Source organism: Pantherophis guttatus, chromosome 1, assembly GCF_059756535.1.
Source record: "Pantherophis guttatus breed Tessera chromosome 1, ASM5975653v1, whole genome shotgun sequence".
Classification (NCBI taxonomy): domain Eukaryota; kingdom Metazoa; phylum Chordata; class Lepidosauria; order Squamata; family Colubridae; genus Pantherophis; species Pantherophis guttatus.
Window position 1 is genome coordinate 318,505,662 of NC_142063.1, and position 18,849 is coordinate 318,524,510.

Sequence of the window (18,849 nt, forward strand, 5' to 3'; positions counted from 1 at the left end):
TTTTTCTTTTTAACTTTGTGTAGATAGCTCATGATGTAAGAAGAGATCCTTCAAGATATAAAGGAATGCTTCTTGCTTAAGTACGTACCCAAGCGCCTCTCTAGGGTAATTTTATAACCAAAATCAACAGATTGTCTGGGAAATGTTACATGGAACAAAGCCATTAAAATCTCAGGTGATCTCAGGCTTCTATAAAAAGACAATTAAGAATTGTATCCGCATAATTTACATATAATATTACCCTTCACTCTACTTAGTACAAGAGGGTGGAAGGTAGGTTGCATTTTTTACATCCTGCTTAGCCGCATGTTTATTTATTTACATCATTTATATACCCTGAATCAACAGACCTTATGAGTCTTGTAGCAAATTAAATCTAAAAAACAGGGCACAGGAATAAAATGGCTCAGGCTTTAATTACCTGTCATTAAAAGATTATTACAAATATTCCACACCACAGAAACCTCAAGTCCAAAATACATGATAAAAAAGTACCAAAACCTTCACTCATTTTAAAAATAATAAAGGGGTGCTTCTTAATTGTTCACATTTCAGCATCTCCTATGTTTCTCATGCAGTGTTATGGTACAAGTCTAAGTTTCATTTTCAGAAATGCTAACTTTAATTGTGACTGAAATCAGGGGCAACCTGGCTCTGAATAGGCTCTGAACATGAACATGGTTTTTATGCTTGGCTTGAGAGTTTTAGTAGAGCATCTCTGTGGAAAACACAGTAAGGAAGCTTTTGGGGCCAAAATATGAGCCAACAGTGTGCAGCAGTGGCAGCCAAAAAAGCCAATGTAATCCTAAATTGTATTAACAGAGGGATACAATCAAGATCAAGTGAGGTACCACTCTGCAAAGCCTTAGTAAGACCACACCTAGAATACTGCATCCAGTTTTGGTCACCATATTATAAAAAAGATGTTGAGACTCTAGGAAGAGTGCAGAGAAGAGCAACCAAGATGATTAGGGGACTGGACTGGAGGCTAAAACATACAATGAACAGTTGCAGGAACTGGGGATGGCTAATCTAGTGAAGAGAAGGACCAGGGGAGACATGATAGCAGTGTTCCAATATTTGAGGGGCTGCCACAGAGAGGAAGGATCAAGCTATTTTCCAAAGCACCTGAAGGCTAGACAAGGAATAATGGATGGAAACTGAACAAGGAGAGATTCAATCTAGAAATAAGAAGTAATTTTCTGACAGTGAGAGCTATCAACCAATGGGACAGCTTGCCTTCAGAAGTTGTGGGAGCTTCATCACTGGAAGCTTTCAAGAGGAGACTGAACTGCCATCTACCAAAAATGTCTCCTTGGGCGGGGGGGGGGGGGGGGGGTTGGCCTCGATGACCTATAAGGTCCCTTCCAGCTCTGTTAATCTATATCTGTATCTTTGAAATCAGAGGTAACCTGGCTCTGATTAGGTTCTGAACATGAGCATGGCTTTTATCCTTAGTAGAGCACTTTTCTGGAAAACAGTGTAAAAAAACTTTTAGGGTCATCCAACAGAACTCTTTTTATGCTTTTCTGAAAAAAAAATTAAAGCTAGAAATAGTTTCTTCCACTAACACTGACATATAATACTCAGATTCAGACCACATTAGAAATGTATTCATTCAATAAAGTCAAACGATAAAATCCTTTTTATAGGCGGGCAGGTAGAGTGATGGTCTTTAGACACAAAACTTCCTTTCACGTAGGAAGCTGTTAGCAAAAAGTATTGTAGTTTTAACTTTCTCCATGCACAACCAGTAGTCCTTGTTTAATGACTGCCCTGTTTAATAACAGCCCTGAAAAAGTAACTTTATGACTGATCCTCACATTTTTCAATCATTGCAGTCCTTGCGACCACAAGGTAATTATTTGCATGTTTTATAACCGGCTTCTGGTAAACAGAGTCAATGGAGAAGCGGGCAGTAAAATTGCAAAATTGTGGTCACCTGACCTGTGGTCTCGCTTAACAATCACACCAAAAGTGAGGTTGTAAGTCTGTCATGGTCATATGACATTTTTCTTAATGGCCACATCACTTAGGAATGGAGTTGCCAGTCCCAATTGCAGTCATTAAGCGAGGACTGCCTGTACTGCATCTATAAGTGAGTGTTTAAATGAGAGAAACATTGAAAACTTTATAATGAAATGATCAGTCTCAGAATCTATCACATTATCCTTTTGAACTCTAGTAGCCCTTGGACTTAAAGCTACCAGATATCAGAACAGGTAAACAACAATTAGAAAGGAGGATAAATGGTGGGGGCTGGAAAGGGGGACATTAATTGTTTAACTTTCTGCAACAAAAATGCCAGGGAAACCCTGCAGAAGAAGAATATATTGACGTCTATATAAATGTACAATTACTTTTTCCAGCATCAGAAAGACTGGTTTTTCAATTGCAGGAATGTGCTAGAGCCAGTTAGGAGGCAAAGGCCTTCAGTGTGTAACTGAGTAAGGCTTTGTCAGGAGGGCTCTAATCAGCTAATTAAGGTCACAGAATGAAGCTTGTTAACTTTCAGTTAGCACATTAGGAAAGCACTGCACCAGGGAGAAAAGCTGCATAGTAAGAGATACTTGAAAAGACTGACAGCGTTTGATTTTAAGACTATGCCTGCTGGACAGAGGACATGAGAACAAAAAGGAGGACATGTCCTCCTTTTGCCAAATGTCTGGTAAATTTATAACGTATAATTATTTTGTTACATTCCCAAATACAGATTGAAAATGCCACACTAAAGCAAATAGGAGATCGTATGATTTTAACAAACGCTTTAGCCAAAGCAGTTTAATTTCCACAAATCAGCATGTCAGGTGCCCTCAAACTGTCAACCAATTAGCTTACCCTGTAATGCCCGCAGCATCTTTTTCTTGGTGCTTGCAAGATTCCTTACCCTGCTAGGCATTATTTTTTTAAGGTTCCTTAATTACCAAATAAATGACTAAATAAGAAGCAGGCGTTCTGCAAAGCCAAGCTTCTAGTATCATCCTGATTTATGGAAATACCTCTGGGCCCCACAGGCATTCTTTGAAAAGAAACATGGCAAGTCTTTCTTTAGAAATATGTCAACCTACCTCCCCAAAGGAGGATTAGGGAGCATTTTTAGAATCACCATCATCAGCAACCACCACTTGGAGAACTGGAAGGCGTAGCAGGGAGTGACTTCACCAGTTTCTCATGAATTAATTTCCAGAGTAGAAACATTCTGTGAATGGGCAATCTTCTACCAACATTTTGTGAAAGACTCACAAAATACTCTAAATTTCACACTTTTCATATCTGGCGATACTCAAAAATATTGCCTGTCCCTTCCTTGGCTGATTGCTTGGTATGCAAGTAGGCAAACCCTCTTGTAGCTGGTGAACCTTCTGAGTCTGGTTGCTATCTGTCTGGATTTCTTGAAGAGAATTCCAGCTGTCTTCATACTTTCCTAAACAAAAATCAGCACAAGGCTGGATAGGTCTCATTTACCACTATTTCAGAGAATCAATGAAGGAGAATGAGAGAAACATTTCCTCATTCTGCATGAACAACCATTTTTATTAGTAAAGCTGGTTGATTCATTCCCCTAGATTAAACAATCTTCCTAATGTAAGGACAAAAGGGTCATTGTAACCATGGAGACAGATATCCTTCGGTCAAGGCTTGACATCAAGCACTATTGTGGGGTTTTAAATTTTTTTTTATCTTGCCTTTATTATTTTGAAAAATAACTCAAAGAAACAAACATATCTAATATTCCTTCCTCTTCCTCTTTTCCGCACAACAACAACCCTGTGAAGTTTTGGATGGAACGAGTGGCCTAAATCTTTATTAAGGGGAAGTTTCAGAGATTTCCTGTTCATTTGCACTGAGGGTGGGTTACAAATATCTAAAAGGACAAAGAAATATTTGTTCTTCTAGGAATCACAACAGCATAACTGAAAGGATCTGGAAACATGTTCATGCATGGAGAAAAGATTCTGGAAAACCATTGTGGAGAAGAAAGTTTAGACAGGTTACATTTCTATGTGTATATTTATAATAATTAAATTGTGCCAGCTCTTACTTGCATTTTAAATGCTACAACCTCACCCTGTGGCTGGGTTTGCCCAAATCACTAGATTAAGTTAAAATGGTTGAGTACTTTGCTGTTTAACATGTGGTAACTAGGCCATTGTCTTAAACAACAATAAGCTTTATTTCTTTTGGCAGAGCTTGTGAAGTGAAAATAGCAGTTGTATTTTTTCCCCTTCTGTTCAATCATGTTCAATTCTCAGAGACTGCCTGGGCAAGTCCCTGAAGTTTTCCTGGCAAGATCTTTAATAAGTGGTTTGCCATTGCCTCCTTCCTAGGGCTAAGAGAAAATGATTGACTCAAAGTCACCCAACTGGCTTTGTGTCTAAAGTGATACTAGAATTCACAGACTCTGTTTCCAGCCTGATCTCTTAACCACTAAACCAAACTGTCTCTCTCTATTTTGTTAATTCAGGTTTAAAGGTTGTGTGAACCTAGCTAGTTCTGACAACCAGATTTCTACCTACAGTATATGCTTTTCTATTCTCAGGAGAAATGAAACTCAGTTGTACAAAAATTTGTTCAGGATTGCATGAACCCCAATGACCAAGAGAGGAACTCTAATGCCAGAGCGAAGGTTACATCAAGCTTCACATCTGTTTCTAGGTGATAGTATTGTCTGATATTTTAGAATAAATAAATCCATATGCTAAATCACCCTTGTATTATCTCTTAGCCAAACTACCTGACACAGAATAATACTATGGAGAACATTAAGTGTGCTGCTTTGAGCTTCTCAGGAGGCAACATAATCTATAAATCGGGGTAAAATCCAGCAGGTTCTGACAGGTTCTGGAGAACCAGTACGGAAATTTTGAGTAGTTTGGAGAACCAGCAAATACCATCTATGGCTGGCCCCAGAGTGGGGAGGGAATGGGAATTTTGCAGTATCCTTCCCCTGGAGTGGGGTAGGAATGGAGATTTTGCACTATCCTTCCCCTGCCACCCCCACAAAGCCACACCACACCCACAAAGTCACGCCCACAGAACCGGTAGTAAAAAAAATTGGATTTTACCACTGCTATAAATGCAAGAAGAAAGGAAAAGATGGAACAGATCCTCATGATTTAGGGCTTTTTCCCACTCTTAAAATGAGATCATTCTTGTGTCGGCAAAAAATAAATAAATGAATAATGAAATTTACTATATTTTTCCTGCATTTATCTCAGTCATGGCCTCAGGATGAGATGAAGACTTAAAAGGGACTTTGCAGGAAAAAAAAGATGTTGCCAGGGCATGTAGGTCCCATGCTTAGCGGAAAGTGGGGAAATACCATAAACTAGCTTTTTCAAGACAATCTGGAAAAAGATAATTGAATTGAATTTCCATCAGTTTATGGAGTTTATAGGTGTAAATTCCTCTAGCCATTTTCTAGTAATCCAGATTACTAGATTTGGGATGCAAAATTTTGGATAACCAATAGATAATAAACAATATAGTTTTCTGTATCTCTTTACTATCATGTTGTGATCTTTTGCAGCCAGATCAGATAACCCCTGGCCTCTATTTATTCTTTGCCTAGTCACTGCCGGTTTCCTTCAAAAAAAATGGGTGACAATTCCTGAGAGAATTTTATACATTTTGCAATTGCTCTTGGCTGGTACTAGAATGAAGAGGAAAACATTAAAATCAGTCTGGCTAAGGACAACTTATAGTTTATATAGAATAACAGAGTTGGAAGCGACTTTGGAGGTCTTCTAGTCCAACCCTCTGCTTAGGCAGGAATCCCTACAGCACTTCAGACAAATGGTTATCCGACATTTTCTTAAAAACTTCCAGTGTTGGAGCATTCACAACTTCTGCAGGCAAGTTGTTCCACTGATTAATTGTTCTAACTGTCAGGAAATTTCTCCTTATTTCTAGGTTGCTTCTCTCCTTGATTAGTTTACACCCATTGCTTCTTGTCCTGCCCTCAGGTGCTTTGGAGAATGGCTTGACTCCCTCTTCTTTGTAGCAGCCACTGAGATACTGGAACACAGCTATCATGTCTCCCCTAGTTATCTCAGTCATGGCCTGGAGATGAGATGCAGACTTCATGGGGACTTTGCAGAAAAGGAAGGTTGCTGGGACATGTGTGTCCTATGCTTAGGGAAAGTGGGGAAACATTTTTGGTTTTTTTCAATATAAATAAATTTGTCCCAATTTATGCATCATACAGGTATAAACCCCTCCAACCAGTTTGTGGTTTAAGGAAGCAAATATTTATTTCTGTGCTGGTGTAGTAAGATAACTCTACTTGTTGTGCTACCATACATAGTCATTTCTAAAAAATTAAAGTTAATTCATCTTGGTAGTGCTAAAACCAAAATTTGCAATAAAGAATTTTAATATTTCACTTAAGTCATCTGTCCAAATGTTGAAGAGGATGAAAAAGTGGATATGTATTCTTCATGGTGATTCTTTTTGTGAAAAGATTCCATTGGAATAATTATAGATTTGGTGTTTAAATTACGGGACGCCTAGGTAGCATTCAGCAAACAGAATGACCCAGTTATTCAGATTACTCGTTAATGTGCATGTACCTTGATGCCCAAGAATTCCTTTCTCTCCATGTTCTCAAGTGGACAAAGAGTTGGTTTCACTTTACATTGGACTTTAGAACAAGTGGCTTCAAGTACAGGACTGTGACTCTGTAATAAATAGGAGTTGCATGAACCATATTGCAGGTGAAATTTGAACACACCTCTACTAAAACTCACTTTGCTTATTCAGTTAGCAGTTTATCATTTATTGTGATCAAGTATGGTTGTTTGAAGAAGACTTGGAAGCTCACATCAACCACAATTGGGGTAATCCCAGGTAAATTTTAACACTTTTCTCTGGAGTGAAGACTGGAATGCTAAAGTATGAATATTTTAAAATATGAAAATAACTTCCAAATGTGTTTTTGTTATAACTAAAAAGCAGCCAGAGAAGATGCTGGGTCTGAGTGGAGAATTTGTGGGGAACAGTGGCAATATGTAACCCTTTCTTCATACCTCAAAAGTGAACCCCTCAACTATTATTCACTGTGACTGCCCAAAAAAGCAATACTGTGGATTCAAATGTGAGTGAAAATTCAGCTGTACATGAGCTATAAGTCCTTTCTCTGCAGGGTACTCTTTCACTGATGGTTACAACCTCCACATTTCCTCTTCAGTTTAAGATATGCTCAGACACTGATACATGCATTATTTGTATGATACCTAATTTGACTCTCCATAAAGGAAGCTCCTGAAGTAGGGCAGTTTTTCCATCCTTACTACCCTACCCTTTTCCTCTTGTATCGCAAAGAATAATGGTGAAAAGTTCAGAACATGTTAAAAGCACAATATAATTATCAGTTTATTAATTGTGTAACACCCCGTCATTGCATTTATTTTTAATGTCTGACTTCATCCTTAATAATCCACTTTATGGCCTGAAGCATAGTTCTTGACAGGTCTCATTGCAGCAAAATGTTTTTCTGCAAAGCTAAAAGCTTGTTTGCTCTTGCCCAGAACTTTGCCAGATAGCTGTGCAAAATCTCTTAGCTAGATGTTTTCTTAAGCCGAAATATTCAACTTCCATTTCTTCTCAAGTCAAGCCATAGAAGGAAGTTCTGATTGCATGTTTGTTTTTTTCTTTTAATGATTCCTGGCTGAATCAAACAATATGTCTTTGTTTTTCTGCTTAGATGGTTGGATGAAAGGAGTGTTTTGAATTGAGTGGGAAAAACTGCTGTGTGCCCAGGAAGTTCTGAAGATCAAATCTTTGTTTGAATGGTCCTGCCTGCATCTGGGACACCACTGCAAACCTTTCAGTGGATGTTTCTGATTTCCCAGCAGAAAGGATGGCATCCATGCCAGAAATCCAGATAGAAGAAATGCTAGATAGTGTGGATGATAAGGCTGAAGGTGGTCCCCCATTTGATGATCATCTGAGGAATCTGAAAGCCTTGACAGAGAAACTGAGGCTGGAGACTAGAAGGCCTTCATATTTGGAGTGGAAAGCTCAGCTGGAAGGACTGGCTTGGAAGACCCATCCCAAACCTCCTGACGAGGACATGGGAAAGCAAGAGAAGAAACCAACAGAGGAAAATATTTCTTTGAGAGAAGTGCAGGTTCATATCAATGGAAGCTCTTCCAGACAGCCAATTTTGTTTGTCCCGGAGAAAGTGTGTGGCTTTGGAAACATCGATGAAGCATTAAATTGGCTCCGGAAAGAGTTGGTAAGTAATGTCCTACTGTTTTTTAAAATTCTTTATCAGCAGAACCTCTAGGGATGTTTTAGGATTACAGCTGAAAAGACAAAAATGAGATTCCTGGCAATAATGATTTTTTTAAAAAACGTTTTGTTTTCTTTTCCTCTTTCCCCTAGTTCTGCTTCTTTTTCCAGTTCCTTCCCCAAAAGCACAAAGTACCTTGCTATATACTTTTATAAGGTTTCTGGAAGATTAATAGATCTTGACTTCAACAAGACATTCAGTGGGAGAGTCATAATTGTCAGGCAGTCATGGCAATATTAATATAGCTGCCCTTGATTGACTTTCAGACAGCTTGAACAAGGGATATACAGTATTTTAATGGACCACTGTGACTTACATGTGTTATCAGCTCGGTATTCACATTACAAAAAGCAAGAACAGGATAAACACATGCATATTCCTTGCTTCAGTTCTGTTTTGAGAAAATGTAAAAATGGGGAAAGATATTATTTGAACTCATTTGAAACAGTAAAGGAGAAACATAATTTTATTTTATTTTATTTTTTTCAAAGTTTTTTATTTTTATTTCTCATAAAACATATATAAATTTAGATGTGAGTTATATATGAGAAACATAACTTTATTAAGGCATATTTACTTTTTGTCTCATTATCTGAGTGGCTTTATTGATTTTAATCACTTGGTGAACAATATAGCAGCACGGTAAGGCATGTGATGCTTCAAACTGATGAATTAATAGATTGCATCCCACCATAACTGTCCTATCCTACATGGGAAGGAAAAATCTGTTCATATGACTTTAAGAAAACCACCCAATTCCAAGGGTGAGACCATTTCATCATGAGATTGAAAATAGAGGATGTGATTAAAATGCCACTTTCTTTAGATTTGATGGAAATGCTTGTAGGGCCATGAACTGAACTGAGGAAAAAAAGAGGAAGAATTAGCAAAATACTTATGAATTTCTACATAGAGCCTATATAATTGTTCCATGCAGCAAGATGAGAAATGATTCTGTAAAGCTAAAAGGAAGCACTGAGTCTGAGATTAAAAATTCCTAAACCTGGAATCAATGAGATAGAAAAAAAAAACAGAGCCACATCTGAGACTTATTTTTTAAAAATAGTTTCAAATGCCCTTTTCTTTTCTTTTTTAAAGTAGTGATTCCAATAAAGGAGAATATTTGTTGCTCAGGGTTGAAATGAGGGGTCCTTGGCTCTCTCTGAGCTTGCTTGTTTTCTTGCAGATGTTTCATTACCCAACTATGATGATGTTACCTAGTTTAGATAATGAAATGTCTACAAAAAAAAAAAAACCAACCAAACTTGGAGAGCACCAAAGATCCCTCAAAGTAGTGATTACTACCCAGATGGAGTGAAAAGTTATAATAGAGTCCTGTCAAATTACATAGACCCCAGTAAAATGAGAGAGAGGGGAAAAAGAAAGAACGAAAAGGAAAGAGGTATGTTTACTGCTTTTTTCTCTTCAAACATGGAACCACTCATAAAAATTAATGCAATTCTAACTACAGAAAAGAATTCTTACAGTACCGGTATATAAAGTGCCACGCAATCCTAAACTGCTTCTAGCAGTCCCCTGGTGAGCAGGGACTTATTCCTTACCAAGAGTATTTAACATTACACTGTTGTCTCAAAATGGGGATATGGTCATCAGATGGATAGCTTTAAAAGCTGGCTGGGGAAGTATTAATGGAAGGAAATTAATTTCTTTAAGTCATAGGAGTGAAGTAGAATTTAGAGTTCAAAAGAAGTGCATTTTTGAATACCAGATGCTGCAGGGAAAACCTAGGAAAAGGATTACTATCTTATTTTTTTTTTTTCTGATGGTCCTCCTAAAAACATTTGGGAATGTAATGTTGTGCTGCTGAATTGGAACTGGAGAGACCGAAGTTCAGATTTATCCTCAATCCTCTTAGTATAAAATTGCCCCAAAGAGTTGTGTGAAAAAGTTGGAAGAACATTATATGCCATGTGCAAAGCTCTTGGATGACAGACAAGCAAGCAATCTAGCAAATTAATGAATTAAATTAACTATACTGGCCAATCATTGTTTCAGTTTAGCAATACATTCTTCTTATTTAAAAGTGTTACAGTAACTGAGTGTTAAGGATAAAGAAAAAAAACATGATAAAGAAAAAACAATACAAAAATTCATTGAAGCTCATTCTTTTATTTTCATGCAATTTGGTTGGATAGAGTTTTGCATACTCTGTTTCTGGAAGGAGGAAAGCTTCTTCCATTCAATAGAATTTGTATTGGGGGGTGTCCAGACAACATAATTTTCAACATGAAATATTCCCATGCTTTTTCATCACTGCTTCCCTGCTTCTCTTACTAAAGAAAGATGGAATCACTTATACAATGGCTTTTGATTGAATGAATGCCAGGAACTGACTGTCAGAAGCACTCCAGGTCACACAAGCAGAGTATAAGTTGACCTGGGAAAAATGGTAGCAAGGAAAAAAGAACGAAAATGAGACTCGGAGATGCATTCATTCATTCTTCTTCTTACATCTCTTCATTGAAGGAATCTTTCTTAAAAAGCCAGAAGGAGATCAGAGAAGATTTTATGCTTTAGCAGACTTTAGAGATCAACACTGTATCCCTGTGGAGTTGAAACTATTATTTTTCTATCCCTGTATATTTTTATATTCCCAAATAATATTTTACTATGCAAGAAGCTTGCTAGTTATCCAAGCTACCAAAAACTAAACACAAGTACTGAACATGGGATGGGATCCAGCAGTGCCATCTTTCTCCTCATTGTCCATGTAATTCTTCTGTCAACCATCCCAAGCTTTCCCTTGTGCCCTTTATCAGCAAAATACCAGCGTCTTCCCTCCCACTTTCAACCTTTCTGTTTTTATTTTACTAGAGTACAAAAAAGTCTTCTCACTCTGAAGGCAGAAAATTCTTGATGGCAAGAATCTTTATCTCCCTGGGAAAAGTTTGATGCTATTGGACTGCAGCTGGTGAAAAGCCAATTCTTGTAAGAAAAAAAAGGGGGGGGGGAATCAGTACAGAAAAAAAAAATCTAAAAATAAAAACCATGTTGTAAAGCCACAAAGACACAGAATGGCCTGACAATAATGCATTAATTTTAATCTAATCTGACATTCTGCTTTTACCAGCAACCTCTTAGAAAGAAAACAAGGATAGCTACCAAACTAAGCATGTTTAGCATTTCATGAAAGACTGCCTTTGAAATGTGATCCTATGTAATCAGATTTAGTATTTGTTAAATCTCCAACCCGGTCATCAGACTCTTTTAGCAACCACCTAAATCTCAAAGTGATTCTTTTCAAGGAAGATTCTCACAAAGTTCTCCTTAGCAAGATTTACTAAAATGAATAGCTTGGGGTTAAAGTATTCCAGCAACTGAAATATTTTCAGTTAGAACCAATATATATATCTATGTACTGTATGTTAATATGGAGAGTTTCTAATTCCCTCCCCCCCAATAGTCTGTTTGTAATCTGCTATGTAATCAAGTCCCTTCACTGACAATGGGGAAGATTGCAACTGGCTATTTACAAAACAGAACCTTTATCAATCTGACACTCAACTGTCATATTGGTTTTATAACAAACTATATGGATACCAGTGCTTTGCTACTTATGACCATTTTTCACACTTAGGACCATTGTAGCATCCCCTTGGTCTTGACGGACTCTCATTGTCATCATCACCAACAAAGTATATCTGGAGAAATGAAGGTTGCTGCTGAGGCCTCGCCATGATATTCCCTATCCTGTGGTAGACCTGCCCCTGCACTTTGAATGTTGACATAAAATTTCCCTCCTTCACCTCTCTGGCTCCAAAAGACATCATTTTGAAGCATCTGTTGTACTTCCGGGCAGCAGAAAGACAGTCTTTTCCATTTAACTGGTGTTATAGTAGAAGGAACAGATTTGTCTGAACTGAGGAGGTCAGTGTAAGAAGTGAGTTGGGGCTGGGACACTATGCAGGAGAAATTTGGTTCACAATGTGTTGGCTCAGTGGTGGTTGGTGATTGAAACACATAAGGGAATATCTCTCCTGCCACCTTGAGCTCGGAAACAGTTCCATAGGTGGAAGGCATAGACATTTTGGTGAGATACCGACGTTTAGTACTGTAAGGAGCCCCAGACCATCCCTGAGTGAAGGAGTGAAATGTCTGCCACTTTGACCTGAGGTAACGGAATGTGAGGCAAGTGGCAGTTGGAACTTTTCAGGTGGGGAGGGGGAGTAGAATGTCTAACTTCTTAGCATCAGAGCATGCTAATATACTGTATATGAATATACTGTATATGACATACTAATAATCTGATGGTCATTTCAATAAATTCTTTCTTAGCGAGCACCTAGAAGCCAAGAGGAATGTATGTGCCAAATTTCAAGTTTGTAGGCTTTACAGTTCTGAAGATGATGCTCAGGGAAAATACAGGAGTAAAGTGAATTAAAGACCTTTTTCAGAAGTAAGGTTGGCAGATAACATCAACAAAGCCAATAAACCTGACCAAATGACACAAATAAATCATCTTTTCTCCAGATGAACAGGAACTACAATTCTTGAGAACTCTCAGCTAACATGTTAGTTCTGAGAGTTTTATTTCCAACATATGTGGAAGGTAGCAGCTGGGAAACATTAGATTAATCATAATCCACCACTTTCTAAGGCAAAAACCTGTCTGAATGACTTGCTGCCGTTTTGTGACTGGCAGAAGTTGATAGATTTTCTCTCTGTGAAGGGCCGTTTGAATATTGTTGACTACACAGAATCTCCTTGTGCAAACAAAACAGTCACTTTCTGTTGTGAACTGCAATAACTGTAATTTGTATTTTATTTATTGGTCAATTTGAGGTATCAAATTGACCAATTATCAAACTCACTTTGGACAGTATGCAGTTAACTTTTCTTCAAGTTTCACTTACTTTTTTTATCAGGAAAGGAGCACCCATTGTTTGATTTAAAGAAAAACAAAACAGGATGCATAATTTTACAGTTCCAGGGTACAAATGACCCTTCCCTGTCTTGAGAAGATCTCCAAATTTTTCTTCAATGGAATTTTTCATTAATAGAAAAGGAAAATTTATTTATTTTACCTTTATCCCACCTTTATTATTTTATATGTAACTCAAGTTGGCAAATATATGTAATACTCCTTCCTCTTCCTCCTGTTTTCTCCACAACAATCCTGTGAGATGGATTGAGGTGTAAGAAACTAACTGGTCCAAAGTCACCCAACTGGTTTTCATCCCTAAAGTAGGATTAGAACTCCTGGTTTATAGGCCAGCACTTTAACCACTATGCCAATAGTGGTTAAATATTAACCAATATATGGTTTTATATTGGTTAAATATGTAGATTTTAATTCTATTAACTGTATCAATTCACTGTTATTTAATTTTAATCAAATCAATACAATCAAATTTGTACTAGTCCCACCCCCCAAGCACTATTTGCATTTCTTGTTCGGAGACACTTGCATTCATTGTATCTTAATTGATTTTGGAGGGAAGATTTTTGGCATTTGTTCATGAGACACATTTTGTTTATCTCTGCCACCCTCTCACTTTGCCAACAGTTTCCCAGAAGAAGAGCAGGCAAAGGCAAAACATTAGAGAGTGATTCCCAGGCACCAGTAAACATTATTCTACTGCTGGCCTGACATGTTTTGAAAAATATATCCTTACTGTGGGAATTTAATGTGCATTGTTCAGATAATTTCAGGAACAGCCTTTGGGAAATGCATATAAACTGCCCTCAGTAAAGGAATATTTTGTAAAAGCTTCTCCAAAGTTTCAGTCATGGGGAAAAAGAGGGATTATGTAAATGAGGCAACAGGAACAGCAATTAAATTCAAAAGCTTTGGTGGCCACTAGGTGGCAGACGTCCAACAGAGGTAAATTGTACACTTGTGAATCGAATATTATGTGTAGGGCCGTATTGCAATCATCATTATCCAGAATTTTGTTAAGGTGTTTGGGTAGCATAGAACAATGTGAAAGGGTGAGGATTGGTTTTGTTATTAATTAAATCTAGCATTAAGACAGGGGTAGGATTCAGCCGGTTCGTACCGGTTCAGGTGAACCGTTAGTTGTGACCTGCTAGTTCTGAGAGTTTTATTTCTAACATATGTGGAGGGTAGCAGTTAGGGAAACACTAGATCATTCCTTTGTATGAGCATTTAACATAACACAAACAGGTAGTCCTCAACTTAAACTATTCATTTAATGACCATTCAAAATTACAACAGCACTGAAAAAAAGGGATTTATGACCAGTTTTCACACTTAAGACATTAGTTACGTGATAAAAATTCAGGCGCTTAGCAACTGGTACATATTTATGGCAGTTGCACTGTCCCAGGGTCATGTTTGTAACTTTCCCAACCAGCTTCTAACAAGCCTGGCTAGGTGGCTCAGTGGCTAAGATGTTGAGCTTGTCGATCAGAAAAGTCAGCAATTTGGCGGTTCAAACCCCTAGTATAGGTCTCCTGCATGAACAGGGGGTTGGACTAGATGACCTCCAAGGTCCCTTCCAACTCTGTTACTGTTACTGTAAACAAAGTCAAAGGGGAAAGCCAGATTCACTAAATGACTGCACAATTCACTTAACAACTGCAGTGATTCATTTAACCACTGTGGCAAAAAAGGAGAGTAACTCAATTAACAAGTGCCTTGCTTAACTATGAAATTTGGGGCTTAACTGTGGTCATAAGTTGAGGACTACCAGTACACAAAACAACATAGCTTTGGTCATGTTGCTGCAATTGCAATCTTAGTTTTGTTTTTGTTTTTTAAATCCCACCCCCCCCTCCCCTATCATGTAGAAATTGCTGTATAGGTAGTCCTCAACTTACAACCATAATGGAGCCTTCCCATTCCAATTGCAAGTTGTGGCAGGCATGAAGTAGGTCACAAAAAAAGAACTTGTCATGGGACAAAGGCTTTCCTAGACCCATACATCAGGAATTTTAACTATGGCAGCAGTGGTGATGAATATAAGCCATCTCATTTTCTGTCAAAAGTGGTACACGTTGCAATATCCCAAGTCTTTGCGTCTCCTCCTGATTTGATGATCCTCTGCCATCCTGTCATGCCCTTCCTGTTTTTGTGTTCCAGATGGAAATGCGTCTCCAGGACCAGCAGCTGGCTCGGCAGCTTATGCGCCTGCGCAGTGACATCAACAAACTCAAGATTGAGCAGACCTGCCATCTCCACCGGCGAATGCTGAATGATGCCACCTATGAGCTGGAAGAGAGGGATGAGCTCTCTGACCTCCTCTGCGATTGCCCCCTCATTTCTTCCTTTAGCCTCTCCACCCCACTCAAGCTCATTGGCGTGACAAAAATGAACATCAATTCCCGCCGCTTCTCGCTTTGTTAAAGTGGGAAGAATGGGCACCGGAAGTGCATGGGATGGGAGATACCTTCAAAACCTAGGAGAAGAAGCTCCCATTGTCTGGTTGGGAAATAGGCACAACAAAGGAGAAGAGAGTGTAAAGGGGCTCTTCCACTGATCTAATAGGAGTGGGCTGTGGTGCCAGTCAAGATAATGTCAAGAAGGATTTGCAGACAAGTGGAGAATAAGAACGATGAGGTTCCCAAAGGACAGGAACTAGACCACATCAAAATCTAACTCACACAGGCAGACGTATCCCCTCTTTTCAGTGATTAGAACAAACTTATCTTAAACCATGTGATGACCTGCAGGCTCCCTAACTGAGAACAATAGAGGAGAAATATAGTTGAAAACCATGAGTAAAGTCTTTTGGCCCCATTCAAATGAGAGAGATGAAGAATTCATGTTGCTGCAAGAAGAAAGACCACTCCACAATGCAGCTAGCCAGGATGTTGAAAACTAGCCAGAAAGTATTATGTATTATCTAAAAAAGGATTTGAGTTTAGTTTTTGTCAGTGGGATGCAGGTAATGTGTAGATACTGTTGTTTATAGAGATTCTCCAGAGTCATCCAGGTCATCATTGTCCCAAAGATGCTGTTCAAAAGACAACTAGACTTTCTTGGTTTTTTTCCTTGAAAATGTTTTGCTTCTTATCCAAGAAGCTTCTTCAGAATTGAAGAAGCTTCTTGGATGAGAAGTGATACATTTTCAAGGAAAAAGAAAACAAGAAAGTCCAGTTGCCTTGTGTAGATACAGTTGTTGGTTTGCTTCTATGACTAACTAAGGTCTTCTTGTTGTGAGATGTGGTTTCTAGATCAGGAGTCTCCAACCCTGGCAACTTTATGACTTGTGGTGCTGGCTGAGCAATTCTGGGAGTTGAAGTCTACAAGTCGTAAAGTTGCCAAGGTTGGAGATCCCTGCTGTGCTAACTTGGGACAATTCTGTATTGCAGTTTAGGTGGCTGGTGTCCCATGATGCTATTTCTCAGACCTTCAGTTTTCAGGAAATTAGTAATGGGGTTTTGCTGGTGCTCAGTCCAGACTGGCCATTGCAAGATTTGATCAGCTGTTCCTCTGTTTTTTGTTTTTCTCAAGTCTTATGGTCTAATCAGCTAGGTGAAAATTAGGCCTTAGTAGATGTCACCCTCCTAGAATTTGATGAAGCCAAGCTGCTGACTTTCGAGCATGTCAGTTAAAACTACTGTATCTATCAATAAGTGCATACATCAGGATATTCTAGAAAGAGTGGGATCAGAGAAAGCAAAAAAAAAAAAAAAAGAATTATATTTTTGCACAGTTTATTTCCATGACTTAGTACAGTTCATTACCACAGGATATGAGATGAGAAACAATAGCTCTCTGACCTTGAGAAATGGAACCATCTTTTCCAGGGTTCAAACACAAATGTGCAGGAACTGGGACAAATGGAAGGAATCACATCTGAGCCTTCTTTGCGCACTTCTGAGAAGTAGTTGATGGACCACTGTAAGAAGCCAAAAGTAGCATTTGGATCTGATGTAGCAGTTTAGTTATTTCATCTTATAAATGTATATTCTGCTCTGCTAGTTGTACCAAACAGGCTATATTGCTTCAGTTTTTCAATCATTTCTGATTCTTTGTGATCTGAAGGACATAATACTGCCAGGACTCACTGAAATGATAAAAATGAAAGGACATTTATTCATAGATCAACAGCAATAAGAATACTACAGAATAAAATGTCAGTTAAAGCAACAGCAAAAAGACATGGTTGGAAAAGGATTTTCAAAACCAGAAGGAATGCAGAAGTTCTTCAGCTATCACCAAAAATATATAAGATAACAATAATTTATACAAGATGGTTGTGTATTGCTCTCCAGACTGGTACTCTTTATATGTGTTGAATGTATCTCCCATTATTACAGCCAATATTGCCAAATTAGAGGGCCTCAAGATTGATTTTCTTTGTTCATGAAATGTAAAGAAAAAACATGGTGGCACAGTGGTTAGAATGCAGTATTGCAGGCTAATTTTGCTGACTGCCAGCTGTTTGATTCTGACAGGCTCAAGGTTGACTCAGCTTTCCATCCTTCTGAGATTGGTAAAATAAGGACCCAGATTGTTGGGGACAATACGCTGACTCTGTAAATTGCTTAGAGGGCTGTAAAGCACTATGAAACAGTATATAAATCTAAGTTTTACTGCTATTGATATAAATTAGCCATTTCCCACTTCCCCAGAAGGTCATACAGTCTTATGCCAGTGTATTGATTTGTTTTCACTCTACTCACGAAATTACGAAAAAGCCTGACACAAAAGTACAAAGAGTGGCATTTAAGCTACTTTTCCAGGTAGAGAATGTCAGAATCAGGGGATGCTACAAAGATCTCTTCCCAAGTTTTCTGACTTATATCTGATGACAGTTGGACTAAGGACAGTCCTGGACCACTAGGCTGCCTTCTTATTAAGGTTGCAGAACATAATTGGACTCCAACTAGGCTCAGATACATTCTAGTTCTTGTCCTACTATTATTTAGAAAGCTATATCTCAAAATCTTATATAAGCAGCCACTTAAAAAAAAATCAAAGACTTTGTACATGACTATACAAAGTCATGCACAGCTGTAGTCCAGCTTCTGAATAATTGCCTGCAGGCACCTCCTCACCATGAGTCCATGTTTAAAGCAGGAAAACAACATCTGTTTATCAAAAAGTAAGAAGGGTGATTCTGTTGGAGCTGGACTGAAAGAGAAAATTCATTCTGCTGATTCACACAGTTCCTAACATATCTGCACTCACAACAACTCTTTGGCTTAAGCAGAAATTGTGCAGGAATGGGAAACTCAGATCTTTTCATTCCTTCCTGAAGAAAACAACTATCCAGGCATATACATTTAATATTATGCATACTAATATTCACATGTGCTGCCTCAAATAGCTGATATCTATTTCCTCTTGAAACCTTTGGAAGTTGTTCTACCTCTGAGATATAAGGAGAATATTCTGTCCATTGGCATATTGATAGGATCCATTTTGTTTTAACGATACTATCCTTTTCTATTCAAATAAATGATTTGATTCTTTTGGTATTGATTGGAGGTGTTTATTTTTTGTTTTGTTTTAGGGAGGATTGGAAGAAAGGCAAAAAATTGAAGTGGAACATTCAATAAAGAGCTTAAACATATTTAATCTTCTTTTCTGCAAATTCAACATGCCAAGACATCCTAAT

The 18,849-nt window shown here is 38.1% G+C and overlaps 1 protein-coding gene and 1 long non-coding RNA gene across 5 annotated transcripts in view; one reads left to right on the forward strand and one right to left on the reverse strand.

The window, feature by feature from the left end:
• On the reverse strand, nucleotides 1-12,427 carry LOC117667721 (uncharacterized). Its single transcript, XR_004592110.3, has 2 exons — nucleotides 12,064-12,427; nucleotides 1-10,694 (listed from the first exon to the last, which is right to left on the reverse strand). It is a non-coding gene; the product is annotated as an uncharacterized LOC117667721 (long non-coding RNA).
• The window catches only part of FAM167A (family with sequence similarity 167 member A), a 29,611-nt gene extending 10,902 nt beyond the window's left edge, over nucleotides 1-18,709 (forward strand). For 3 of the 4 annotated variants that reach the window (XM_034421325.3, XM_034421321.3, XM_034421317.3), the window contains 2 exons: nucleotides 7,706-8,239; nucleotides 15,363-18,709. In XM_034421325.3, coding sequence (XP_034277216.1) covers nucleotides 7,862-8,239; nucleotides 15,363-15,626 — 642 coding nt within the window. In that variant the 5' untranslated portion in view covers nucleotides 7,706-7,861 and the 3' untranslated portion in view covers nucleotides 15,627-18,709. Of the gene's footprint in view, nucleotides 1-6,880; nucleotides 7,097-7,705; nucleotides 8,240-15,362 lie in introns of those variants that run through there. The other variant, XM_087883309.1, reaches the window with a different exon arrangement.
• Nucleotides 18,710-18,849: the final 140 nt, after the last annotated feature.